This window comes from Hemitrygon akajei, chromosome 20 (assembly GCF_048418815.1).
Source record: "Hemitrygon akajei chromosome 20, sHemAka1.3, whole genome shotgun sequence".
Lineage (NCBI taxonomy): Eukaryota > Metazoa > Chordata > Chondrichthyes > Myliobatiformes > Dasyatidae > Hemitrygon > Hemitrygon akajei.
In genome coordinates this window covers 16,948,257-16,976,052 of record NC_133143.1, presented here as the reverse complement: position 1 = coordinate 16,976,052, position 27,796 = coordinate 16,948,257, and the positions used below count along the sequence as shown (strand labels likewise).

The following is a 27,796-nucleotide window of genomic DNA, read 5'->3' as shown; positions in this document are numbered from 1 at the left end:
TGTTGGGGGCTAAATTGAATGGTTGATCCTGGTGGAACAAACTTTTAAGACGGCATTAAGTTTTTGTTTTAATAGGCCTAAAGCCTTTCCTGAAGGGAGCTTTTGGAAAAGGCGATTTGCAGAATGGGTAGTGTCTTCAATGAAAATACTATCAACTCTTAAAGTAACCAGTGATTTTACAGTAATTACTAATTTTGGGAGATAGTTTTAGGACCCCACAATTCAGATGGGATGGGAAATCATAGGAGAAAATTCTGGAACAAGTCAGCTGGGTGAATATGAAGAGAAGCACCTATTGTTCAGGTTGTCATAATTCATCAGTTATTACATTTTTTATTGTACTGTACTTGTGTCCCAATCCTCTTTCTCATATCTCCTTTTTCCACAGGAGGTGGAACCCCTTAATTCCATTCCCTTGTGTATTTGCTGCTAATCTAATCACTTTCACATGCCCATTAGCAATGCTTTGATTATACAGAAACCCATGCTGGGATGACTTATAGAAGTCAATTAACCTGCAACTGTATGATTTTGGGAGATGGAATAAAACTGGAGTACTAAGGAAACCAGTGTAATCAGTGAGAGCATGTAAACTCTACACAAACAGCAGCAAAATGTCAGGATTAATTCCTAGCTGGAGCTGTGAGGCAGCTTCTGTCCTATTAGAATGACATAGTTGTGTGAATGTATCTTGCTACTGCTCTAGTTTAACTTGCTGCCTGTAAAATGTGTACCACAATGGATTCAAGTTAATTGGGACATACCAGGACCACTACATCTTGGCCCAGTTAACTGGCTGTCCTAATTAGCTGAAGTGTCATGGAAATAATTAAAAATATATAAAAAAGCAAGCTACCATTTAACTGAGTAACAAATTGTGTTTAAATAAAATATAGAACCAATTAGAACACTACCACTACAGGATATAAAACTAGTAGTTTCTAATAGTTATTGATGGAGGAATTCATCCAGTGTACACTGCCGTGTTCTTTTGATTGACTATAAATGAATAAAATCTGCACAGCCACCTAGTGCGGATAATGGACTGCCTTCATACAATACCTTCGAGACTGCATCCTCCAAATCGTTTTCATTGTAACATTCAAGATGATTGTCGATACCTTCAAATTCTTCATAGTTTCTAACTGTTCGACAACAGTCTTCTGCGCTAATTAAGCAGTCTTAATTGGCAGTCTTCTGCCCCAATTAATCTCTTCATTTATTCCAAATAAATGAAGAGAATCCTGACGATTCTCTTAATTTTTTGTTCCTTAATAGTTGTCCCAAATAAGTGGTTTCCCTGATTAACCAATGCACAATCCATTGTATTTGAGTCATTCAAATTAATATTGATTGTACCATCAGCAATAATTTTGTCTCTATCACCCTTTTAGGTATTGTGTCACAGTACCCAGTGAACTATTGGGTCACTAAAAGAAAATCTTAACTCTTTTCAGTATTTTCACTGATCACTTTAAACCTGTATTCTCTGAATATTGAGCTCTTTGCTAAGAAAACAGTCCTTCATAATTTTATACACCTGAATTAATTTTCCCCTTAAGTTCTTCTATTACAAAGAAAGCAATGCTAGCTTATTCAGTGTTTCCTCAAAGCTATATTTTTCCATTCCTGTCACTATCTTTATAAATTTCTCTTGTGTCCTGTCAAGTGTACTTGTCTCTTCCCTGTGGCATGGTTAAGGTGTAGTTTACCTAATGTTGGACAGAGTTCTAACACTACCTTCCAACTGTATTGTTCATGCCTTGGCCAATAAAGGATAATATCCTTTTGGCTTTTTCAAAGTAAATTTTATTGTCAAAGTACATATATGTCACTATTTACAACCCTGAAATTTATTTTCTTGTGGGCATACTCAACAAATCTATAGAATAGTAACCATAACAGAATCAATGAGCAACCAATAAACTGGGGTGTTCAGAGTCCAGAAGACAACAAACTGGCCAGTACAAAAAGGAAAAAAAATACTAATAAGTAACCAATAAATATTGAGAACATGAGGTGAAGAGTACTTGAAAGTGAGTCCATGGGTTATGGGAACATTTCAGTGATGATGCAAGTGAATTTGAGTGAAATTATTCCCTTTGTTCAAGAACCCTGATGGTTAAGGGATAGTAACTGTTTCTAAACCTGGTGGTGTGAGACTTAAGGCTCTTGTATCTTCTTCCTGATGGCAACAGTGAGAAGAGAGCATGTCCTGAGTAGTGCAAGTCCCTGATGATGGTGGTTTGTGCAACAGCTTTTCAGGTAGATGTGCTCAATGTTTGGGAGGGCTTTACCTCTGGACTGGCATATTGGAATGGGAATGTATATCAGTAAGATTCAACATTGATGGGGACACCGCTTCACCAAGTCCACCAGAAAAAGTGGGATCTTCTGGTGGCCATTTCAATTCTACTTCCTATTCCCATTCTGACATGTCTGTCCAAGGCCCTCTCTGTTGATGCGATGAGGCTGTACTCATGCTGGAGGAGTAACACCTTGGATTCAGTCTGAGTAGCCTCCAACCAGATGGCATGAACATTAGCTTTTCAAACTTATAATTGACCCCCCTCACCATGCCCCCATTCCCATTTACCCCTCACATTTCTTTACCTGCCATTGCCACCCTCTGTTGCTCCTCACCTTTCCCTTTCCTCCATGGTTTTCTGCCTCTCCTATCAGATTCCCCCTTCTGTCCTTTATTTCTTTCTTCATTCCCAGCTCTTACTTCATCCCTCTCCTCTCCCAGTTTCACCTACAATCTACCACCGTGTACTACTTCCTCCCCTCCCCCCGCCTTTTTGTTTTAATTTAGCTTTGTTTCTAGTCCTGATGAAGGTTCTTGGCTTGAAACTTCAACTGTTACTCTTTTCCACAGGCGCTGCCTGGCCTGCTGAGTTCCTCCAGCATTTTGTGTGTCATTTGGATTTCTAGCATCTGCAGATGCTCTTGTCTTTGGGCCGTGTCCACTACATTTTGTAGAATTTTGAACCAGTGTATTGACCTGCCCTGCTATCTTTAAAAATACATTGATTCAAATTGCAATCTAATTGTTCTGCTTTGCTTAATTTCTTTTCATTACCTTGTTCTCTTTTGTTTTTCTTAAAAATATTTGGAGAGAATGAATTCATGCAAATAATACACTGTGGGCCTGGCTATATGTTGCTATCCAGACCAATTTTTGTGGTTTTTGAAGTAGCCAGTGAAGTTTAATGAAGTCGTTATTCTTCCATGCATTACATATGGAATAAAAAGTAATCAGAGGGAATTTTTTTATGGAAGTGAGAAACAAACTACTGAAGGAAAGAACTTGTGTAATACTCTCATAATACTTTTTCAGATATTAACTTTGGCTGAATACATTTTTGACAGAAAACATTTCAAGGTAGTTTAAGATGCTGTTGGTACCATGTAAAAGCAAATCCTAGCATATTTACCAAAGAACCAAATTGCTCATTTTGTTGATGATTAGGGGAGGGATTTCTTTCTTGCCCAAAATGTCTTTCTGTCATCAAACAGTACTGAAGTGCACAATGCAAGCGGGATCCCGCTTTATCAGGCTTCATTATTGTTGCCAGTGAAATGTTATTAAACGTACCGGACCATATCGAGACAAATGCTTATGCAAGCTTTGAATTCCAAGGGTTGAACATTTATTATAACTGTTCTGAATTTGAACAGCAAGCAGCATTATCAGGAACCAATAGCTGCTACTGAGAATTCCTTAAAGGAATTCCTGGTGTGATGCTGGTTGTTTTACTTCCTTTTCCAAAATGTCTTTATTACATGTTAGTGTTGTATTGATGTGTTCAGGAATGACTTTACACATTATTTGTGCATATTAACTCTTTGTTTTTAACTTTTATTGGAAAAATATTGAGTAAAGTATTGGTTCAGTTATTAAAATTAAGTTTTACTGGAACCTTCTGTTCACTGGGACTATTTATTAGCCCATGATATAGTTGAGTAGACAAACTTGTAGCTGAGTTATAAACTCTAAATGCTTAAGCTTTCATATTAATTGTGAAATGCTGAACTGTGAGCTGAAGCTAATCTTGTAATTTGCTTGCTGTTGGTTTTCTGTATAATTCGTATTTGGGACCTTTCCTCAGATGGAGTTGGACCTGATTTCAATTGTGGGGCCTATAAACAGATTTCACAGCTGGAGTGAAAGCAGCTTCATTGGGGAAAATAACTATTTATCTGAAATGATAGCTTTATCTTTGTCTGCAATGGGTCATAGCTGCTATGTTTTGAAAATTTGATTCTTTAGTAACAATTACTTTCTATCTTGAACAACATAGTATCTCCTAATTTCTTGTTTACATTTGATAACTATTTTGAAAAGTGTAATTTTAATTATAAATCTCAGATTGTATATAGATGCAATTAAAGACAGGCAGTAGACTTCTAATAATACTGTATGCTGCCTTACTGGGACAAATTTGCTTCAGGAGATGTCCTGTGGAATTTCTTAGTTACCATCCTTTTAATTTCTGATTTCTCATTTTGGAAATAGAATGTATTTGAATTTTTTAAAAATGCCTTTTTGGATCTGAGTTCATTTTTGAACAATCTGGAAATGAAGCATTAAATAAGACAATTGCCCATAATGTTTTATCCCCTTGAAGCATGTTTCATCAAGGTTTCATCTGTTAACTTGCTGTGAACTGTTGCTAGATCTTTTGTTACGTCTCTTAGTAATTTTAATAAAATGTTACTAATTCAGATTTTCCCTCTGCTTTTGTACCTTCAGGTCATGGCAAAACGCCAAAAGATGCAGCTTCAGTCCGAGCAACTTTTCCCATTCCTGCTGCGTGTGGGATTTATTACTTCGAGGCAAAGATAGTCAGTAAAGGAAGAGATGGGTGAGAATTAACTAACCTCAGCCTTGCTTATAGTATTGCGGTCATTCAGTGTGCATCTACATTTTGAAATATGGTGACTTAGTTGGGTAAATATTTAGTTTGTAAAAGGTGAATACACTTGATGCCTGAAAGTTGTCATTTGGCAGGATATTAGTGATCAGTGTTGTGCCTCAACAGAATCTGCACATTTAATCTGAGACAAAGGTTCATGTGAATCTTTCCAACCTTATTTATTCCTCTGTGTTGCAAGCATTAATACACTGACCATTTTTCAGAATATCTATGCTCAGTCATGCATGGCAATTATCATCCCAAGCTGCCAATTGCAGACCATTTCACTCCCATTCCACTCCCACACTGACCTGTCCATATTCAGCTTTCTCTTTTGCCAGAATGTAACGAAACACTAAATGCAGTGTTATTTGATTTTAAACCTTGAAAGTCTGAGCCAGATATGATGGTTCATTGAGTGGCAGAGTTCTCGGCTAAAATATTCAATTTACTGAAGAGTAAAAACTTCACTGGGCTACAGTGAGCCATGGTCCTTGACCACATAACAGATTGATTACAAAGTAGCTTTAACAACTGAATTTACAATTCAAAATCTATTAGACAATCTTGGGATTAATAAATTAAAAGCATTCACCCAGTATCTGGTGCTGTGGGATAAATTAGTGTAAAAGGGGTTCACAGCAGTGGGGAAGAGGAACAGGTGTAGTTCGGTAATGGTTCAAACAACAAGCACAGGTTTCCCCCGCTATCCAAAGGTAGAGCGTTCCTATGAAACCATTTGTAAGTCGAAATGTCATAAAGCGAAGAAGCAATTACCATTAATTTATATGGGAAAAATTTTTGAGCATTCCCTGACCGAAAAAATAACCTACCAAATCAAACCAAATAACACACAAAACCTAAAATAACACTAACATATAGTAAAAATAGGAATGATGTGATAAATATACAGCCTAAATAAAGTAGAAATATTGTATGTACGGTGTAGTTTCACTTATCAAACTCGGGAAGACAGAGAGCCAAAATCGATTCGGAGAAAAAGATCATGCATGCACAAACAACTGCCTGCACAAGGCTTCACGGTCATTGTAGTCTTTCTTGGGGTAAACACATGTATAAAGCGGGCGTCTTTTTATCGTAAAAGCGAAAATCCTCTTTGGTTAGTGAAAACAGGTACTAATGTAGGTCTTTCGTAACAGTGAACGTTTGAAAAACGGGCCACCTGTATTAAAAAAACACTGTGACAGTACCTACCCTAGGAGACACCAAAATATATTTAAATCCCACCTGAAGTTAACCATTTTCACTGCACTTTGTCTTGCATTATTGGTGTTCATTGATGTCATCAGGAAATCCATGATTTGCTACTGAATTCCAAAACATACTGCCTCTTGGCATTAAGATATTGAAAACATTGTAAGCTTAAACATATACTGGTGACATTTGCCTCTACTTCACTATAATTTTTAACCCAATCTGTCCCATCACTGATTCTAAATTGGACTATGTATTAAATACAACATTTTAGAAGAGCAGAAATTCTGTCCAACCAAATTTTGGAAAAGCTGATGCTATTTTTCTCTATCTCAGATTTTGTTCCTCCTCTCCTTCCCCCTTCATGACATTTGTTGAAACTGAACCGAAGTGTTTGTAACCTCACTACCTTGTATGACTCTGAAAATTAGCTTCAAACCACATCCATCCTATAATTCTATCTCTTGTTCTTTGCTCAGTTCTGCCCATGATTCTGTTTGTCTGCTGAGGCACTCATTGAGAGTTGACTGTTTCATTGCATTCATGGCAGCCCATATTCTATTTTGCATAGACTGGCAGTCCAAAAATCTGTTGCCCTGGCCTTGACTTGCACCATGTTCATTTCATCCATCTGCCCTGAATGTGGGACCCTGATAACTTGGCTTCCAGTTATGCAAAGCTTTGGTTTTAAATTCTTACACTTGTTTTCCAAACCCTCATGCCCACTCCTTTTTTGTAAATCTTCATTTCCAGGATCTTGATTGTCTTCAAATGTGATCACATTCATTGGCAGACTTGGTTTCATATCTCTCCCTCCTTCCCTCCAGGGAATGTGGCAAGATTACAAGTGACAGAAATAGTGATCTTTTTGCTCCTGCATGTTGCTCTTGCTTCAATGGATGAGATTTGAATAGGGTCATTGTTTTGAGCATGAATTATCAAAAAGCAAATAATTAGCAATACAATTATTTTACCTTCACAGAATCTGGTCATGAGTTAATCAAGATTATCCAATTGTTTCAACTCGGTGTTTGTTATAATTCATGTTTTTCTAAGTGAGTAGTACATTTTGACCTAGATTTTGATCTATTGCACTTTACTCACCAATGAAAATTGCATTGGTTGTCAGACCTTTGACACCACTCTACCTCAAAGGAAAAAAAGATAAGAGTAAACATGAAAAGGGAGAAATAGACGCCTGCCTTTCTGATTTAGTTGTCTAGAAACGTTTTAGATGAACATGTTGTTCAGAATTTTAACACTTTAGACTGTTGTACTGTTATCTTTTATTCAACTCCAGTCTTCCCAAATATTCTAAATCAGTGGGTGAGAACCTCTAGAGAAGTGTAAGCTATTTAGAAAATAAGTCACAGCCTCATTCCTGAATAGAATGAAATAATTTAATTTCGGCTCAGAATGGCTGTGAGCTTTGGTCTAATTAGTAATCCAAGCTCACTAAGTAACCACATCAGAGCAATGAGTGAAGTGAGGGCCTCCGTTGGTCAGAGTTCACCATGGATATTGTGTCCTAGCTATCTAGATATGCAAGCCTGGGTAGTATGATATGGACGGCAAGCTCCCTCCTCCACGCATCCGAACCCAAAGGAACGACAGAGACCTTAGTAGTTAAGCCACACGTGAAAGCAAAGAACTGGACTTGGTTGTCAGAGGCTATTTGAGGCGCTCGCCATTGGGAGTATTTAATAGGTAGTAGGAGCTTATCCCCATTATTACCCCTGGCTATAACAATATTAAGGAGCCAGAGCAATTTTAAGAAATTAAAGGTCTGATTATTTGCGAATGCTAAATCTGGAAAAATATCAAATGTTATCACTATCTGAAATAATGATATGAATATCAACTCTAGTGTGTTTGCAGTTGTAAGTTTAGCTTTGGGACTGCAAGTCATTTTCTACCCTAGTAGTTGAGAAAGGCCATTGCACCCACTTTTGTGAAAGCTTGGGCGTGAACACCACAGATGGATGTTACCTTCAAAAAGCACAGTTGTGTGCAAGGAAGCCAAGCTTGGAAGTCAAGCAAATAAAAACTGCAGATGCTGAAAATTTATACAAGAAAGCTGGAAGTACTCAACAAGTCAGGCTGTATCTGTGGGATGAGAAACAGTTAACATTTTGGGTTGAAGACTAGAAAAGAGAGAGAAGAATAGTTAATTTGCAGTGGTGTCTCTGGGGTAAAAGCAGCTTGGCCATGGGGATAAGCAGTAATAGGATTATTTGGTCAATGAGTGAATGGGAGCAGTCAGAGTGAGAACATAGACAAAACAAAATGCGGGAGTTGCAAAATTGAAACAGAAGGCATCCTCAGCATACCAGTTTGGGAATGTCCTCTGCCGTGGGGGGTGGGAAATGAGAAATAAGTGAGCTGAGCCAATATTACAGACATCTGACTAATGCAAGTTAGCTGAAGTTGTAGAGTTTGGTATTGTATCCAGACAGCTGCAATCTGCCCAAATGGGAGATGAGATACATTGCTTAAGCTTTTAATGGAAAAGTTTGCAGGAGTCCATAGATGGATATGTCAAAGGAGGGAGTTAGTGTCAGGCAACAGAAGCATAAGATTGCCTCTGTAGACTGAATGCAGTTACTGCACAAGGCAGTCACTCATTTTGTGATTGGTTTCTTAATGTCTGAGATTGCTTGTGTATAAAGCTGATCTCAAACTAAACATTTTTAAATGAAAACAAACTTAAGAATGATCTTGTTACAGGTATATGGGCATTGGACTTTCTGCTCAAGGTGTCAACATGAATAGATTACCAGGTAAGTGTGTCACTTTAATTTGTATCTTGAAGGATCACAACATTAAAAAGTTAAGGGGGAATGCAAAATTGGAACTTGTATACATGGTACTTCAGATGGTGCTGAAAAAGTCACTTATAAAAAAGATAACTAGGAGGCTGTCTAATGTCCTTCAGCCTTCAGACATTAGTTTCTCTCCTTGCTCTGAGCTTTGAATATTAATTTAATTTTGTTCTAACATGTTCAATTCAGGCTTCCGTTACGTTAGACTTTGATTTTAATTCCTTGTTAACAGGGGTGAGTACAATGGAATTAAAATAAGAGAACAGACAATCCCATTCCTCTCTAAATTTTGAAGTGTAGAAACTTGACCAAGGATGAAGCCCCTGTGAAAAGTGGCTTACATTGGTCTCTTGTGTCCCTACATCTACAGTCTTGTGTCCCTGGCTTAAATTAGTCATAGGTAGTTAACATCATTAGGCAAAAGCCATTCCTATGGTTAGGTCCATGTTAATATCTGGCTCTCCACGTGCGAGTGGATATTTTAGTGCCTTCTGTGCACCAGGAGAACTGGAGTACTTTCTCTATGCAACAATTTTTGGTTAAGCTCTTTTCAATTTTATCAAACTTTCAAGTAAAATCTGTTGTTGATCTTATGGATAATGTTCCAGTTTAACAATTTTTAATTTTTCATATTATTATTGAAATGCTTGTTTACACTATTTGACATTCAAAGTACATTTATAATCTAATTATTTATACTGTATATAGCCTTGAGATTTGTCTATTTACTAGCAGCCACAAAACAAAGAAACCTAGTAGAACCCATTTTTAAAAAAGACAATCAAACATCCAATGTGCAGGGAAAACTAAATCAGCAAACAATAAAAGTAAGCAAATAACATTTAGAGCTGAAGTATCATGAAAATGTACAAAGCCAGTCACAGCTGATGCAGGAGCCAGGATAGTTAGATGCAGTCCCCAGCCACGTTTCAGCACAGAGATAAGTAAACCCCAGAGCAGTGAGCTGAATACCGGCCATCCCCCTATTCCAGCCCTGACACCCTGACCTTTTCAATCTGGTCCAGTGCTTAAATTGGTCAAACATTGGCTTGGGCCCTGCCACTTTGAATTGCTCCAGCAACAGCCAAACATTGGCTTATGAACTCCAAGCTGCAACTGTCCTCTGCCTTCTTGACTTCAGTTCACCACAAAAATGCCAGGTCATACAGGCGGTTCAAACGCTTAACTCTGAAAAGGAAGTTGCAGGCTATTGATTACGGTGATAGTTTTTGAGAGAAAGTGTGATTAATAAAGAAATAGTTTTGTTTGCTGCCAGCAAATCATCACTGTGCTTCATCAGCACCATCTTAAACTGGAAAGCAATTGCTGCATGTTAGGCTACACTTGTATATATGCTTAACACCAAAAAAGATTTGAGGAGCCCATAACATATAGTTTACTAAGGGCCTCCCGAATCTAGTGTTGGGTTGATACCATGGTAGGCTAAAATGCAATAATTTTTCAATAAATATTTCCAGTTGATTACTGCAAAAGCCAAAAATGTGTATAGAAAGTTAAGGGACGGAAGTAAGAACAAGAAGGTAGGACTGCAAATAGTGTTGAAAAGGTATTGCCAAGCTGAATAAATTGAGGAACTCAATACATACAGAGCAAAAGAATAAAAAGTAGGGACTTTGAAAGCACGTGATCTTGAAAGGCCAAATATGAATGTATGATTGTTAATGATATTGTGTGTCTGCTTTTACAAAACTAAAGGGCATGGTACAGATGCTGAGAATGCAAGAAATTGGGTGAGGGAAACTTGATAAGAAAATATCAAGGGGTGCAACATTTCTCTAATTAGGCTGCCTCTGAACGAAATAGGTATCACTCTTGGGCAAGGGAAGAAACAGCAGAGACTCTTATCATTTTGAAAACCTCTGGCTACAAGAATAATATTGAAGAACTGCTATTGTGTTTAAATTGGTAGAAGGGGATAAATTGACTGATTACAAGCCAGTAAAGCCATCACTAGAAATGAGCACATTATTAGAAACCATACTGAGAAATTATTAATCAATATTTAGAGCAGAGAGAATGAAGATGCTGGAAGGGAGCAAAAAATAAATGACTGCTAGAGGAAGGAAATAGATGGTTGACGTCTTTCATCTGGACTGATGAAGGGTCTTGATGTGAAACATTGACTGTCCATTTCCTTCTGAGCTGCTGAGTTCTTCTGGGAGTTTGCTTTTTCATTTAGCGAAGACTAGATTATTTGAGGTACTGTGGCGACCCACTTTCTGCGCAGGCGAACCGGCTCACAAATAGCCAGTGCGCGGGGGGAGACTTTGGTAATGCACCTCTGATGTCATTTCCACCTGGAGAGGGCGGGCGCTAGGGATTAAATGCCAGCGCTGCGAAGTTTGAATAAACTAGTCTTGAAACGACTTACCGACTGCGTATCGTCTCTAACTCTGTATGTAGTACATCGCTACATTTGTAGTACATACAAACGGGATTTGGACCAAAGATGACCAACTCTTCATCTGTTCATGCAGTTGCGCTAAAACTGCCGACTTTCTGGAGGCTGCGACCACGCGTGTGGTTTAGCCAAGCAGAAGCCCAGTTCCAGATTCGGCAAATATCTTCTGATTCCACGCGTTATTATCACATGGTGAGCGCCCTTGACCAGGAGACGGCCGCCCAGCTTGTGGATTTCATACAGTTGCCCCCGGAAGAAGGCAAATATGAAGCATTCAAAGCACTGCTCATTGGGACCTTTGGCCTCTCACGGCGTGAGCGGGGTGCCCGCCTGCTTCACCTGGATGGTTTGGGAGACAGACTGCCATCAACATTGATGAACGAGATGCTGGCCCTGGCTGACGGACACAAGCCCTGCCTCATGTTCGAGCAAGCGTTCCTAGAACAACTGCCCGAGGACATACATCTGCTGCTGACTGACGCAGATTTCAGCGACCCCCGGAAGGTGGCAGCCCGGGCAGACGTGCAGTGGAAAGCCAAGAGGGAGAGCGTGGCAACCGTCAGGTCAGATTACCAGGCCACGCGCCCAACAGCGGACCGGACCAGGCCTGGCAGGGGGGCACACACAACACAGAGGCAGGAGTGAGGAGGCCAGTGAACAGTGGTGTTTCTACCACCAGCGGTGGGGCACAAAAGCCCGCCATTGTCGCCTGCCCTGCAAGGGCCAGGGCCAGCTGCCGCTAATGACTATAGTCACTATGGCTGGTCACTTGGACAGCCTCTTGTACATCTGGGAAAAACAGTCAGGATGCCGCTTCTTGGTCGACACCGGAGTGGAAATCAGCGTCTTGCCCCCGACGGGGTACAACACCCGCAACAGGAAGTCAGGACCCACCCTGAGGGCCGCAAACGGCAGCACAATACGGAGCTACGGCACCTGCACAGTGCAGCTACAGTTCGGCACCAGCTGGTTCACGTGGGACTTCACGCTGGCCGCAGTGGCCCAACCACTCCTGGCGGCGGACTTCTTGCGAGCTCACAGCCTGCTGGTCGACTTGCAAGGGAAAAGACTGGTACATGCCGAGACTTCCCAGACGTTCTCCCTGGGTGAAGCCAAGTTGTCGGCCCCACACCTGGACTCCATCACGCTGTCGGACAACGAATTCACCAGAATCCTGGCGGACTTTCCATCGATTCTGGCACCGCAGTTCACGGCAGCCATGCCCAGACATGGGGTTCAGCACCACATCCCGACCAAAGGACCACCCCTCCACGCCCGCGCACGAAGGCTCCCGCCAGAAAAGCTCCGCCTGGCGAAGGAGGAGTTCAGGAGGATGGGGGAATTGGGGATCGTATGGAGGTCCGACAGCCCATGGGCCTCCCCCTGCACATGGTGCCCAAAGCAGCTGGGGGTTGGAGACCATGCGGCGACTACCGCAGACTGAACGAGGCTACAACTCCAGACCGCTACCCCGTGCCGCACATACAGGACTTTGCAGCAAACCTGCACGGGGCAAGAATATTTTCCAAAGTAGACCTCATCCGGGGATACCATCAAATCCCGGTGCACCCTGAAGGCATCCCTAAAACAGCACATATCGCCCCGTTCGGCCTGTTCGAATTCCTCCGAATGCCGTTCGGCCTGAAGAATGCCACACAGATGTTCCAGTGGCTAATGGATGCGGTGGGACGCGACCTGGACTTTGCATTCATCTATTTGGACGACATCCTTATAGCCAGCAGTAGTTGCCAGGAGCATCTGTCCCACCTCCGCCAGCTCTACTCCCGCCTGAGTGATTTCGGCCTCACGATCAACCCGGCCAAATGCCAGTTTGGTCTCGATACCATCAACTTCCTGGGCCACAGGATTACCAAAGAAGGGGCAACACCTCTGCCCGCCAAAGTAGACGCGATCCGCCACTTTGCGCGGCCCAACACGGTCAAAGGCCTACAGGTGTTCGTTGGTATGGTGAGCTTCTACCACCGTTTCCTCCCCTCAGCAGCCAGTATCATGCGCCCTTTGCATACCCTGATGTTGGATAAAGGCAAGGACAATACTTGGGTCGAGGAGGCCGCGGCCGCTTTCGTTGAAGCCAAGGAAGCCTTGGCAGATGCCGTGATGCTGGTGCACCCCAAAACGGTCGATCCGACCGCACTCACGGTGGACGCAACCGACACAGCAGTCGGTGGGGTGCTGGAGCAGCTCATCAAGGGGCGCTGGCAACCCTTGGCGTTCTTCTGCAAGCACCTACGACCACCTGAACTCAAGTACAGTGCTTTCGACCGGGAGCTATTGGCATTGTATCTGGCACTCCGGCATTTTAGGTACTTCTTAGAAGGCAGGCCGTTCACCGCGTTCACGGACCACAAACCGTTGACCTTCGCGTTCACGAAGGTGTCCGATCCCTGGTTGGCTCGCCAGCAGCGACATCTGTCCTACATCTCCGAGTACATGACGGACATCCAGCATGTCTCGGGAAGGGACAACATCGTGGCGGACGCACTCTCCAGACCAGCTGTCCAGGCCCTGTCCCTGGGGGTGGACTATGTAACACTGGCGGAGGCGCAGCAAGCAGACGACGAGATGCCCAGCTACAGGACCGCAGTCTTGGGTTTGCAGCTGCAGGACTTTCTTGTAGGCCCAGATGAGAGGACTCTCCTGTGCGACGTGGCTACCGGCCAACCTCGCCCCATCGTCCCGGCAGCCTGGAGGCGGCGAGTTTTTGACTCTATACACGGTTTGGCACACCCATCTATCAGGACAACTGTCCGGCTGGTCTCCAGCAAGTTCGCGTGGCACGGATTTTGCAAGCAGGTCAGTGAATGGGCCAGAACATGCGCGCAGTGCCAAACAGCCAAGGTGCAGCGGCACACTAAAGCCCCGCCGCAGCAGTTCGAACCCACCCACCGGAGGTTCAACCACATTCATGTGGATATCGTGGGCCCCCTACCAGTGTCTCGAGGAGCGCGGTGCCTCCTAAATATGGTAGACCGGTTCACAAGGTGGCCAGAGGCAGTCCCGCTCACCGACACATCTGCCGATTCCTGTGCCCGAGCACTGATTGCAGCCTGGGTAGCATGCTTTGGGGTACCGGCCCACATTACCTCCGACAGAGGCACCCAGTTCACCTCCAGCCTGTGGTCGGCTGTGGCCAGCCTGTTGGGAACGCAGCTGCACCACACAACTGCCTACTACCCACAGTGGAACGGACTGGTGGAACACTTCCACCATCACTTGAAGTCGGCTCTCATGGCCCGCCTGAGAGGACCTAACTGGGTGGACGAGTTTCACTGGGTCCTGCTTGGAATTCGCACAGCGCCCAAAGAGGATCTGCACGCCTCGTCGGCCGAGTTGGTGTACGGCACACCCCTGGCTGTCCCAGGAGAGTTCATACCAGCCCCAAGGGGGCAAGAGGAAGAACCTGCAGCAGTCCTGGACAGAGTACATGAGAGGCTTGGCAACCTGGCCCCCATACCGACTTCACAGCATGGACGGACCCCGACCCATGTACCCAAAGACCTGCAGAACTGTAAGTTGGTGTTTGTACGAAGGGACGGACACCGGGCACCACTACAGTGGCTGTATGAGGGGCCGTTCAAAGTGATCAACAACAATGGGTCCACGTACGTTCTGGACATTGGGGGGAAAGCGGAGGTTTTCACGGTGGACCGACTCAAACCAGCCCATGTGGACTTGGCGCAGCCGGTCGAGGTTCAGGCACCGTGGCGCAGAGGCAGACCTCCCAAACAGAGGCTGATCCAGATTGTGGACATTGGGGGGTGTATCGCTGGTTCTGGTGGGGGGTTATGTGGTGACCCACTTTCTGCGCAGGCGAACCAGCTCAAATAGCCAGCGCGCGGGGGGAGACTTTGGTAATGCACCTCTGACATCATTTCCACCCGGAGAGGGTGGGCACGAGGGATTAAATGCCAGCACCGCGAAGTTTGAATCAACTAGTCTCAAAACGACTTACCCACTGCGTGTCGTCTCTAGCTCTATGTAGTACATTGCTACACTCCCATACAAAGACAAAGTCGAGTTTATTGTCATATGCAGTGTGCAATATTCTTTTAGTAATTACAGTCTGGTTGAGTGTAACATATCAATGGACTTCAGAAATAATTTTTCCCACTGACAAGTTTGTTTGTTTGGCTGGTGGGAAGAGTTCAGGTCCACAAAAGTGGCAGGTTGTATACAATTTGAATTGGGAACTGGAACTAAAGTGGCTGTTGTAGATATAGTAGGCTGTGTGTAGTGCGGTTCTGAAGTACCTGGTAATTATTAATTAATTAATTACCTCACTGAGGCCAAACGGCAGCTCTCTGAAACCTCCTCTTACTTACCCATGGAACATGACCCCACCAAAAAACATCAAACCATTGTCTCCTGTACCATCACTGCCCTTATCAACTCCGGAGATCTCCCATCCTCGGCCAAAAAACTCATAATTCCCACACCCCGCACTGCTCGGTTTTACTTCCTCCCCAGGATTCATAAGCCTGACTGTCCTGGTAGGCCCATAGTTCCGGCCTGCTCCTGCCCCACTGAACTTGTATCTGCCTACCTGGACTCCATTTTGTCACCCATAGTTCAGTCGCTCCCTACCTACATCCGGGATACATCCCATGCCCTCCACCTCTTCAATAACTTCCAGTTCCCCGGTCCCGACTGTTTCATTTTCACAATGGATGTCCAATCCTTATACGCTTCAATTCCCCATCATGAAGGCCTCAAAGCCCTCCGCTACTTTCTTGACAATAGACCTCACCAGTTCCCCAACACCACCACACTCCTCTGGCTGGCGGAACTGGTACTCACACTTAATAACTTCTCTTTTGGCTCTTCCCACTTTCTTCAGACCAAGGCTGTAGCCATGGGCATTTGCATGGGCCCCAGCTATGCCTGCTTCTTCGTTGGTTATGTGGGACAGTCTATGCTCCAAATCTATACTGGTACTGCTCCCCAACTTTTCCTTTGCTACATTGATGACTACATTGGTGCTCGTTTCTGCAGCCATGCTGAGCTCGTCAATTTCATCGACTTTGCCCCATCCTCCCGTCACCACAACAGGGACCGTGTTCCCCTTGTCAGGAACAAGGGGAACACCCCACCAGCCTCCGGATCCAGCATATTATGCTCTGCAACTTCCGCCACCTTCAACAGGACCCCACCACTAATGACATCTTTCCCTGTCTATCCCTCTCTGCTTTTCGCAGGGATTGTTTCCTCCGCGACTGCTTGGTCCATACGTCCCTCCCCACAGATGTCCCACCTGGTACTTATCCCTGTAAGTGCAAGTGCTACACCTGTCCCTACACCTCCTCTCTTACCACCATTCAGGGCCCCAAACAGTCCTTCCAGGTGAGGCAACACTTCACTTGTGAGTCCGAGGGTAATCTATTGCATCCGGTGCTCTACACCGGTGAGACCCAACGCAGATTGGGGGACCGCTTCGTCGAGCACCTCCTCTCCATCCGCAACAACAGACAGGATCTCCCGGTTGCCACCCACTTCAACTCTGCTTCACATTCCCATTTGGATATCTCCATACATGGCCTCCTCTACTGCCATGATGAGGCCAAACTCAGGTTGGAGGAGCAACACCTCATATACCGTCTGGGTAGTCTCCAGCCCCTTGGTATGAACATCGAATTCTCTAACTTCTGGTAATTCCCTCCCTCTCCCTTTCCCCATCCCACTTTCACTCTTCTAGCTGCCTATCACCTCTCTCATGATTCTGCCTCCTTCTACTATCCATAGTGCTTTCCCCTTAGATTCCTTCTTCACCTCTCCTGTCTATTCCCTCCCCCACCCCTTGATCTTTCCTCTGATTGGTTTTCCATCCTCCCCTCACCTTCTTTATGGGGCCCCTGCCCCCTCCATCAATCCTGATGAAGGGTCTCAACCCGAAACATTGACTGCTCATTTCAACGGATGCTGCCTGACCTGCTGAGTTCATCCAGCTTGTTTGTATGTGTTGATTTGCCCACAGCATTTGCAGTATACTTTGTGTTTACCTGGTAATTATTCCTTTCAGCTTTTATTCTGGTTAACTAGGGTGCATTGAGACCAGTACATTTTGGCCCAAATAAAGCAATTAACCCAATTAGCTGAAGTTTTATGGAAATAGTTAAAAAGATAAACCTGCAGTTTAATGAAGTAACAGTGTATTTAAATGAAGTACAGAACAAGTTAGAACATCACAAATACTACTACAGTACTATAAAACTGTAATTCTTAATAGATCAGAGGAAGTCAACTAATGTACACTAATGTGTTCTTTTGACTCTAAATGAACAAAATCAGATAATGGACTGCTTTCACTGCCTTCCTCTGTGCAGTAGTGTCATAATCCAACAATAAATAAGTATTAGGCAGATGGTTTTTAATTTTGGCTAGTGTCAACTCTTTTCATGTCATCTTGGTCTGCTTTTTTTAAAAGTCAAGTTTTAAAAAAAAAATCAAAAGTCATTGCTTTTTGAATCAGCATCTATTGGCCCAAATGGACAACTTAACACAAGCACAGGCAAGTGATGCTACTTTAAAAACTGTTTGCTTAAGCACGGTGTATTGTTTTGAAACTATTCAGCAACTATTCTCCTGTCTCAATTAAGTGACAGTGTCGAAAATAAACAAAGGGAATCCCTGCTATTTTCTCAATTGTTTTTTCTTTAAGAGTTGTCTCAAATAAGTGGCTTTCTCAATGAACCAATGGCCTAATTAACTCAATTTCACTATATTAATTATTTAGGTTTAAATCTATGTGTCATTTGAGATGTTTACAATTGATATATAAAAACTTGCCTTGGATGTGATCTTTGCATGTTATTTCTGTAACCTTGTGGATTTTCTTCCACATCCTGGAAATGTGCAAATTGAAAGGCAATTGTCTACTGTAAGACCATAAGATATAGAAGCAGAAGTAGGTCATTCACCCCATTGAGTCTGCTCCATCATTCAATCATGGGCTGATCCAATTCTTCCAGTCATCCCACTCCTCTCTCCATACCCTTTGATGCCCTGGCTAATCAAGAACTATCTCTGCCTTAAATACACCCAATGACTTGGCATCCACAGCTGCTCATGGCAACAAATTCCATAGATTTACCAACCTCTTGACTAAGGTAATTTCTCCATGTCTGTTCCAAATGGACGTCCTTCAGTCCTTGAAGTTGTGCCCTCTTGACCAGCACCAGTTTGCCTACAAGGTCAGTAGATTAATTGCAAAATGCTATTTCTATTGCCCTTCACATATCTTGGAATACTTGGAGCAAAAAGGCATATACTTCAGGATGCTTTTCATTGATTATAACTAGGCCTTCAACACTATACTACTGAACAATCTGACTGTCAATTCCACAATCTAGGTCTCGGCACATCAACCTGTAATCGGATTCACCAGACAGTGAAACTAGGTAAGTGCGCACCTCCACCTCCACCCCCACACAGCCCTGAACACTGAGCTCACTTCTGTGCTCCCTCTTCACCTATGGCTGCACTCCTGCTCATGCTACAAATTAATCATCAAATTTACAGATGACATGACTGTGATTGGCCTAATCGCAAACAATAATGAATCTGCATATAGAGAGGAAGTGCTGGAACTGTCTGATAGGTTGCAGTTCCTGCACTGATCTCTGAACATGAAGAAAAAAGAAATAATCTACTTCAGGAAGGCAAGAGGTCCCAAGCAAGCCCCACTATTTGTTAAATGGTGCAGTAGTGGGTCTTCAGTTTCAGGTTTTTGTGGATGAACATCACGGAGAAGCTCTCTTGGTCCTTCAACGCAACCTTGACAGTAAAGAAGGCATAGCAGCAACAATACTATCTGAGGTGCTAAAGGAGAACTAATCTGCCCCAGAAGTTGCTGGCCAACTTTTATCACTGTTTATATAATGACTGTTGCCTAGTGCTGTAGAATATGGACTGCAATCATGGAGGAACAGGCCCTTTGGCCAGTAATGTTGTTCTGAACTAATTAAATTAGAAAAAAAATACTCAACATTAACAAATCTCTTAAGGAGGCCAATATCATCTGAATATGAGAAAAGCAAGTTAACATGCCTTAATGATAACAGCACGGTGGCTCTGACATCTGCCATTCTGAAGTGCTTAGAGGGTGGTCATGGTACTCATTAACTCTGGAATCCCAGATACCCTCAACCCCACTGCAATTTGCCTACTGCTGAAACAGGTCTATGGCACATGCCATTTCTCTAGCCCTACACTACATCTGGAGCATCTGGACAGTACAGGTGCCTATGTTAGATTATTTTTCATTGATTACAGCTCTGTCTTCAGTACTATAATTCCAAGCAAACACCTTTGGACTCAATTCCATTTGCAACTGGATCCTTGCCTTCCTCATCAACAGACTACCATTAGTAAATCTAGGTAGCAATACCTCTGTCACGGTTATCCTGATCACTGGTGCCCCGCTAGGTTGCGTCCCACCTGACTACTCCCCAATACACTTGTGACTGTGTGGCTAGATTCTGCTCTAACTCCATCTACAAGGTTACAGCAAAGTGTACTGTATCTCATGGCATCAAGACAACAGATTTTCTCTCAATGTTAGCAAAACGAGAGCTGGTCATTGGCTTCAGGATGGGTGGCCGTGCACATAGTCCTATTTACATCAACAATGAGGTTGAGAAGTTTTAGAGCTTCAAGTTCCAATAATCCAAGGAATGGAACATCACTAATGGCTTGTTCTAGTCCAACTATGCTGGCACTATGCCCAAGAAAACTCACCAAAGCCTCTACTTCCTCAGGAGGCAGAAGGAATTTGGCATGTATCATTTGACCCTCACCAATTTTTATCAGTGCACCATAGAATGCATCCTATCCAGATCATTGCGGCTTGGTATAGCAACTGATCTACCTGTGACTGCAAGAAAGTGGAGAGTTGTGGACACAGCACATAATAGAAACCAGCCTTCCTCCACGAACTCTGTCAACACTGCTCACTGCCTTGGTAAAACAAGCAGCATAATCAAAGACCCCATCCCAAGATAAAGGCCTGAAAGCATGCACCACCAGGCTCAAGGACAGCTTCTGTCCTGCTGTTATAAGACTATTGAATGGTTCCCTGGTGCTTTGAAATGGACTCAGGACCTCGATCTGCATTGTTATGATTATGACCTTTGTTACGTTGCCCAGTAACCGGGTGACTTACCAGCAAAGATAGATAGGTCCGCTGAAGCCTGGTGCTACTATTTTCAAACGTTTTTATTTATAAAGGGATCTCCGCCTCAGCCAGCGGGCTTTCCCTACCATTCCGACGGTCTCTCGGGTAACTTTTTGGCGAGGAAAACTTTGTCTTGTGGGTTAGGGCATATTCATCTGCGAACCTAGCAATTTCTGAGATGGACTGATTCGTCCTCTCATTTAAATACATTCGGATCTCTTCCGGAACACAACCTTTAAATTCCTCAATCAAAAATAACTCCCTGAGACGCCCATAATTCTCGGCCACCTTTTCCGCGGTGCACCAACGGTCCAAGAGCACACCCTTCTCATGGGCTAGCTCGGTATATGTTTGATTCAACCCTTTCCTTAAATTTCGGAACCTTTGTCTATACGCCTCAGGTACTAACTCGTAACCTCGGAGAATGGCCTCCTTTACTTGGTCATAATTCCCTTCCCCTTCTGGGGGCAACGTGGCATATGCCCGCTGTGCTTTCCCTCGTAACACACTTTGTAACAACGCCACCCACTGCTCTCTGGGCCACTTCTGATTCACTGCCACCTTTTCAAAAAGCAAGAAATAACTATCAACATCCGTCTCCTCGAAGGGGGGACCAACCTCAATGCCCGACTAACATTAAACCCCTCCTCTCTCTCTTGCTTTCGCCTGTCCAGCTCCAATTCATGGCTCCTTTGTTTCTCTTTCTCTTCTGCTTCTGCTTCTAGCTGCTTTAGCTGGAGCTCATGACCCCGTTTCATCTCTAATTCCTTTAGTTTGAACACCTGCTCCCTTTCCTTTTCCTTTTCAGCTCATTCCTCAGCCTTTTCCTTTGCAGCCCGTTCCTCAGCCTTTTCCTTTGCAGCCCGTTCCTCAGCCTTTTCCTTTTCCTTTGCAGCCCGTTCCTCAGCCTTTTTAGCTGCTTTACTTTAAGATCATGTTCTAACCTTACTTTCTCCAACTCTACCTGATCTGTCCCACTCGCTAATCTCTTTTCGGGGATATTTTCCAAATCCTCAGCTGCAAACACCTCCTTCCCAATGTAATACTGATTTATGACCCTTCGCACTTCCTGCTTTTTCATTGATGACCTCACTTCTGCAAGGTCTAACCCCTTTGCCAGATTTACCAAGTCTGATTTGGTAGCCGTGCCTAGCACCTCTACAGTCGGGTTTCTCATAAATTCACCCACATCCATCTTTGCTGGTTTCCTGTCTGGCTACCTGCGTAACCAGATTTAAGTTTGGACTTACAGCCCGATTCACTGACCCTCCCCTTTGGTTTCAAATCCGGGACGAGGCCCCACTTGTTACGTTCCCCAGTAACCGGGTGACTTACCAGCAAAGATAGATAGGTCCGCTGAAGCCTGGTGCTACTATTTTCAAACGTTTTTATTTATAAAGGGGCACAAACGTATGGTTACTACAAAACATTCAGATCATATACATTGTCAAAACTCAATCTAAAGCACAGGTGTAGTAATAATCAATCAAAAATGAGCTCTATCGTTGTCTAGGGGATACTGAGTCCAATTGGGTATAAGAGTCACTCAAAGTCTGCAGGCTTCCCCGTTTCGGGAACCGCTGACATTTCACATGTTGGATAGAGAGAGAAGGAACACTTGCCCGTCGTCTTTGCGAAGCAAATCCCTGTTGTTAGCTAAAACGGTTTGTCCTTTGGTTCCCGCCACAGACTCCCGATCCGGAATCTAACACACGTGGCTTCCTTCAAAATGGCTTCCCGCTCCGACGGGAAGCACTATCGTGTCTTCTTCGTGTGTCTCCTTGGTGCGTCTGAGGCCCCGCCTCGGCAGCCCACCTTTTATCTGGACTGGCAGGGTTGTCGATGTCCATCAGGGTCGGGGGGCGAAGCAATTTTTCCCCCATCACCCATCTCACCTTGCCCTGAGGGTCTGCACGTAGGCCAGTTCCTTATTCCACAAAGGTGTCTCCCAAGACAATGGCTATGTCCAAGGCTTTTGTCTTGTTGAGCGACCAGCCCACATTCCAAACCGTAAGGCTCTCTCTCTCTCTCTCTTGCGATTCTCACAAAGGAGGGGGCTGAGGTCATAACACCTTGCACCTTATTGTCTACCTGAAGTGCACTTTCTCTCTACCTGTAGCACTTAATTCTGTGTTCTTTACCGTTTTACCTTGTTCTGTCTCAAAGCACTGTTGCTGTGAACTGGTTAGTATGAATGGTATGCAAGACAAGTTTTGTTTTATTTATTGCTATCACGTGTGAAGTACAGCAATTTATAGTCTGTCTTTACCACATCTATTTGCATTGCCACTTTCAGGAGGCTATGAACTTGGATTCTAAGATCACTGTACATCATGCTGTTAAGCTCTTGCTATTAATTGTATATTTTCCCTTTCATTTGATTTCCCAAAGTGCAACATCTCTGGCAGGCCATCTCATGGGACAAGTGTAAATTTCAAACTAAACAAATCAATGAAGGATTCTTGACAGTTGTGGCAGGACTTGACTGCTATCACTTCTCGTGAAATCAAGCAACATAGATGATAACAGTTCTTTGCTTCCAAATGAACTCAATGCCTTCTGTGCTCACTTTGACCATCTAAAATGGAGGAACCATCATGAATTCCCACAGCCCCTGATGATCCCTTGGAGGTTTAATCCATGAAAAGCATCTGGCCCAGATGGGGTACCTAGTTAAGTACTAAAGACTTTGTTGATCAACTGTCTGGAATATTCACTGAGACCTTTAATCTTTCACTTTGGCAGTCTAAGCTACTCACTTCGAACAGGCTTCTTAGTCTTCTAAGAGCGTAGTAACCCATCGTCCAGTAGCACTTACATCCACAGTGATTAAGTGTTTTGAGAGGTTAATGATGAAACGTATCAATTCCTGCCTGAGAAACAACTTGGATCTGCTCAATTTGCCCACCGGAGCAGCAAGTCCACAGCAGATGCCATCTTATTGGCTATTCACTCAAACATGGAACACCTGGATAGCAAAGATGCATACATCAAGATGCCCTTTATTGACTACAGCTTGGTATTTAGTGCTGTCATCTCCTCAAGAATTAATCCAAAGCTTCAAGACCTTATCCTCAATACCTCCTTGTGCAATTGGATCCACCATTTCCTCCAGTCTGTTCAGATTGGCAGCAACATCTCCACAGTACAGGTGCACCATAAGGCTGTGTGCTTAGTCCCCTGGTCGTCTTGCTTTGCATTTATGACAGTGTGGCTAAGCACTGCTCCAATGCCATATTCAAGCTTGCTGACGGCACTGTTGTAGGTCGAATCAAAGGTTGTGAGAAATCTCTCCCTTTTTTCGTTTATTTCGGGGCACTAGACAAGGCTGTCCTCTTAGCCCATTACTATTTAACATTGCTTTAGAACCTTTGGCAATTGCAATCAGAGAATCACAGGATATTTCGGGTATTAATCGTGGGACAGATATTCATAAGTTATCTTTGTACGCAGATGATTTATTATTATTCATTTCTAACCCTGAGAAATCTATTCCAGCAGTTCTATCATTGTTGGCTCAATTTAGTGAGTTTTCTGGGTATAAGTGAAATCTTAATAAGAGTGAATTGTTTCCTTTGAATAGATAGGTCCCAATTTATGGAAACTTACCTTTTAAATTAGTTAATGACTCTTTTATTTACTTAGGGATTACAATCACAAAAAACCATAAAGAATTATTTAGGTTTAATTTTTTACCCTTAATTGATCAGATTAAATGCTTGTTTACTAAGTGGTCACCATTATCTTTATCTCTGATAGGTAGGATTAATGCTATTAAGATGGTTATTTTACCTCAGTTTTTATATATTTTTCAAGTGGTACCGACCTTTATTCCGAAATCTTTTTTTACTAATGTTGATTCAAAAATTTCCTCATATATTTGGCAGAATAAAAATCCCAGGTTAGGTAAAATATACTTACAGAAGACTAAGAAGGAAGGTGGGTTGGCATTACCTAATTTCAGATTTTATTATTGGGCAGTTAATATTAGATATTTGTTATGTTGGTTGAAAGACTGGGATGGATCTTTTGGCCCTCATTGGGTGAGTTTGGAAATTAAATCGGTACCAGGTTATGCTCTGGGTTCTATTTTAGGGACTTCTCTCCCTTTTGCTCTTTCTAAATTGCTGAAACGAATTGACAACCCGATAGTTAAACATACTTTACGTATATGGTTTCAATTTTGGAAATTTTTCCGGTTGACTCATTTCGTTTTAAATATGCCTATTGTATCTAATTGCTTTTTCCACCCTTCAATTATAGACCAAGCTTTTTCGGCTTGGAAAACTAAGGGATTACTAAGATTTTCTGATTTATTTTTGGACAATTGTTTTATGTCTTTTGAGCAATTATCTAATAAATATAATTTGCCTAGATTTCATTTTTTTAGATATTTACAGATTAGGCATTTTTTAAGTACGGTACTTCCTACCTTTCCAAATTTTGTGTCTTCAGATATTTTGGAGAGTTTGTTTGAATTAAACCCTTTTCAAAAAGGGCTTATATCAAAACTTTATAATATAATTATGAAGATACGTTCGGAGCCCCTTTATAAGACAAAAAATGATTGGAAAAGAGAGCTTAATCTTATTATTCCTATTGAGAATTGGGATAGAATTCTTCATTTAGTTAATACATCATCTATATGTGCCAAACATTCATTAATACAATTTAAGGTCGTAATATGTCCAAGGACAAATTAGCTCAGTTTTATTCTTGTATAAATCCTATTTGTGGTAGATGTCAGTTTGAAACCGCGTCTTTAACTCATATGTTTTGGTCATGTCCGCTTTTGAAAAAATATTGGAAAGATATTTTTGATATTATCTCTGCGGTATTGAACATCGATTTACAACCCCATCCTATTACCGCAATTTTTGGTTTACCAATGATGGACTCACTTCATTTATCTTCTTCCGCCTGTCGAATGATTGCATTTCTCACTTTGATGGCTAGAAGATCTATTTTGTTGAATTGGAAGGAAATTAATCCTCCCACTGTATTTCATTGGTTGTCTCAAACTATGTTATGTTTAAATTTAGAAAAAATTAGAAGTGGTGTATTCGATACTTCTATTAAATTTGAAAAGATATGGAGACCATTTATTCAATATTTTCATATGATGTAATATGACCCGGTTCCAAACTTATTTGATTTTCCAGCTTTAATCTTATTTATGTTGAGAGGATCGGAGTTGACGACATTGATGATTATGTATTTTTGTGAGATATTATAAACAGCCCTTTTTCTTTTTCTAGTTTTTCTTTTTTTTCTTTTTTGCTTCTTTTTTCTTCTTTATTAGCTATTAGATTAGTAGTTTAGCTAATTTTGCAAACTTTTTTTCTCTTTTTTCTTTTTTTATATCATATATTATGAAATACCTAGATTTACCTTGTTCATACATAACTGTATGGTTCATGTTTTGGGAAAACTCATTTATACTGTAATCATTGCTTATGTATTCTTTCATGTGCAATGAGAATTTGTATGTTTGTAATCCCTTTATTAATATATCAATTGTATTTTGTACATGTTATTAATATTAATAAAAAGTTTGAAAGAGAAAGGTTGTGAGAAATCAGCTTACAGGAGAGAGACTGAAAATCTGGCTGTCTGGTGCCACAACAACAACCTCTTACTCACTGTCAGCAAGACCAAGGAGTTGATTATTGATTTCAGAGGAGGAAACCAGAAGTCCATGAGCCAGATCTCATTAGGGGAATCAAGTGGAGAGGGTCAGCAACTTCCTCAGTATTATCATTTTGGAGGAACTGTTTTGAACCAAGCACTAAATGTCAATTACAGAGAAAGCTTGGAAACACTTCTGCTTCCTAAAGAGGTTGCAAAGAGTCAATATGACAATTAAAACTTTGACGAAGTTCTATGGATGTGTAGTGGGGACTGGCAGCAACATAGCCTGGTATGGAAACACCAAAGCCCTTGAACGGAAAATTCTACAAAAAATAATGGATACAGCCCAGTCCATCACTGGTAAAGTCCTCCCCACCATTGAGCTCATCTGCATGGAGTGTTGTTGCAGGAAGGCTGCATCCATCATCAGGGATCCCCACTGCCCAGGTCATGCTGTCTTACTACTGACATCAGGAAGAAGGTACAGGAACCTCAGCACTTACACCACCAGATTAAAGAGCAGTTATTACCCCTCAACCATCAGACTCTTGGACTAAACAGGATAACTTCACTTGCCCCATTTTTGAACTGTTACCACTGTTATGCCTGCAGCCCCCTCCTTTGTGAGAATCGCAAGATCACTATTGGGTTGGGTCAGGGGACCCAGGAAATGAGAGAGAGACGTGCAGAATGCCTCGTTCCCTGGCGATTCAAAGCCACGGGACATGGCCATTGTCTCTTGGAGACACATTTGTGGATTGAGATGCTATGCTACGTGAACGCCCTCAGGCAAAAGTGGGCTGGGTGAGAAAGAGATTGCATCACCCCAACCTGATTGACATCTACAACCCTGCCAGTCAGGATAAAAGAGGGTCTGTAGGAACAGCCCCTCAGACGCACCAGAAGAAATGCTAGTGATCCCGTAATAGCGGGAAGCCATTTGAAGGAGGCCACGTGCGTTCAGTTCCGTTGCTTGGGACTGGTGGCTGGAACCACGGAAAACGGCTTTTAGCTAGCTACGGGGAAATCAACTCCCCCGACAAAAAGGACTGGCATCATAAAAGACCTGGGCAAGTTTAAAACCGTCTCTCTTAAATCCAAAGAGCTGCAGCTTGAATGACAGTGACTTTTATATTTCCATCGGACAATACATTATCCCCAGACAACGATAGAGCTATTTCTTATTGATTATTATTATACCCGCGCTTTTAGAGTTAGTATTGACGAAGTATATTATCTGTATGTTTGTATTGATATTATTTTGTGTCGTTTTATCAATAAATACTGTTAAAAAAATAGTACCATCAGACTTCAACGGACCTCTCTATCTTTGCTGGTAAGTGACCCAGTTACGGGGTACGTAACACCACTAATCAATGGACTTGCTTTCAAGGACTCTTTATCTCATGCTTTTGATATTTTTTGCTTATTTATTATTATGTATTTATTTTTGTATTTGCAGTTTGTTGTCTCTTGCACTCTGGTTGGTGAGGTCTTTCATTGATTATATTATGGACTTTGAACTGTGCTTTCCCTTGCATTTAATTTCCCAAAGTGCAGCACCTCACACTTGCTCACAATAATCTCCATCTCCCAT

The 27,796-nt window shown here is 42.6% G+C and overlaps 1 protein-coding gene across 3 annotated transcripts in view; it reads left to right on the top strand.

Annotated features, from left to right (window-relative positions):
• Positions 1-27,796, top strand: part of ranbp9 (RAN binding protein 9) — an 88,847-nt gene that overhangs the window by 5,915 nt on the left and 55,136 nt on the right. For all 3 annotated transcript variants that reach the window (XM_073023921.1, XM_073023920.1, XM_073023923.1), the window contains exons 2-3: positions 4,757-4,868; positions 8,862-8,914. In XM_073023921.1, the coding sequence (XP_072880022.1) occupies positions 4,757-4,868; positions 8,862-8,914 (165 nt within the window). The remainder of the gene's footprint in view (positions 1-4,756; positions 4,869-8,861; positions 8,915-27,796) is intronic.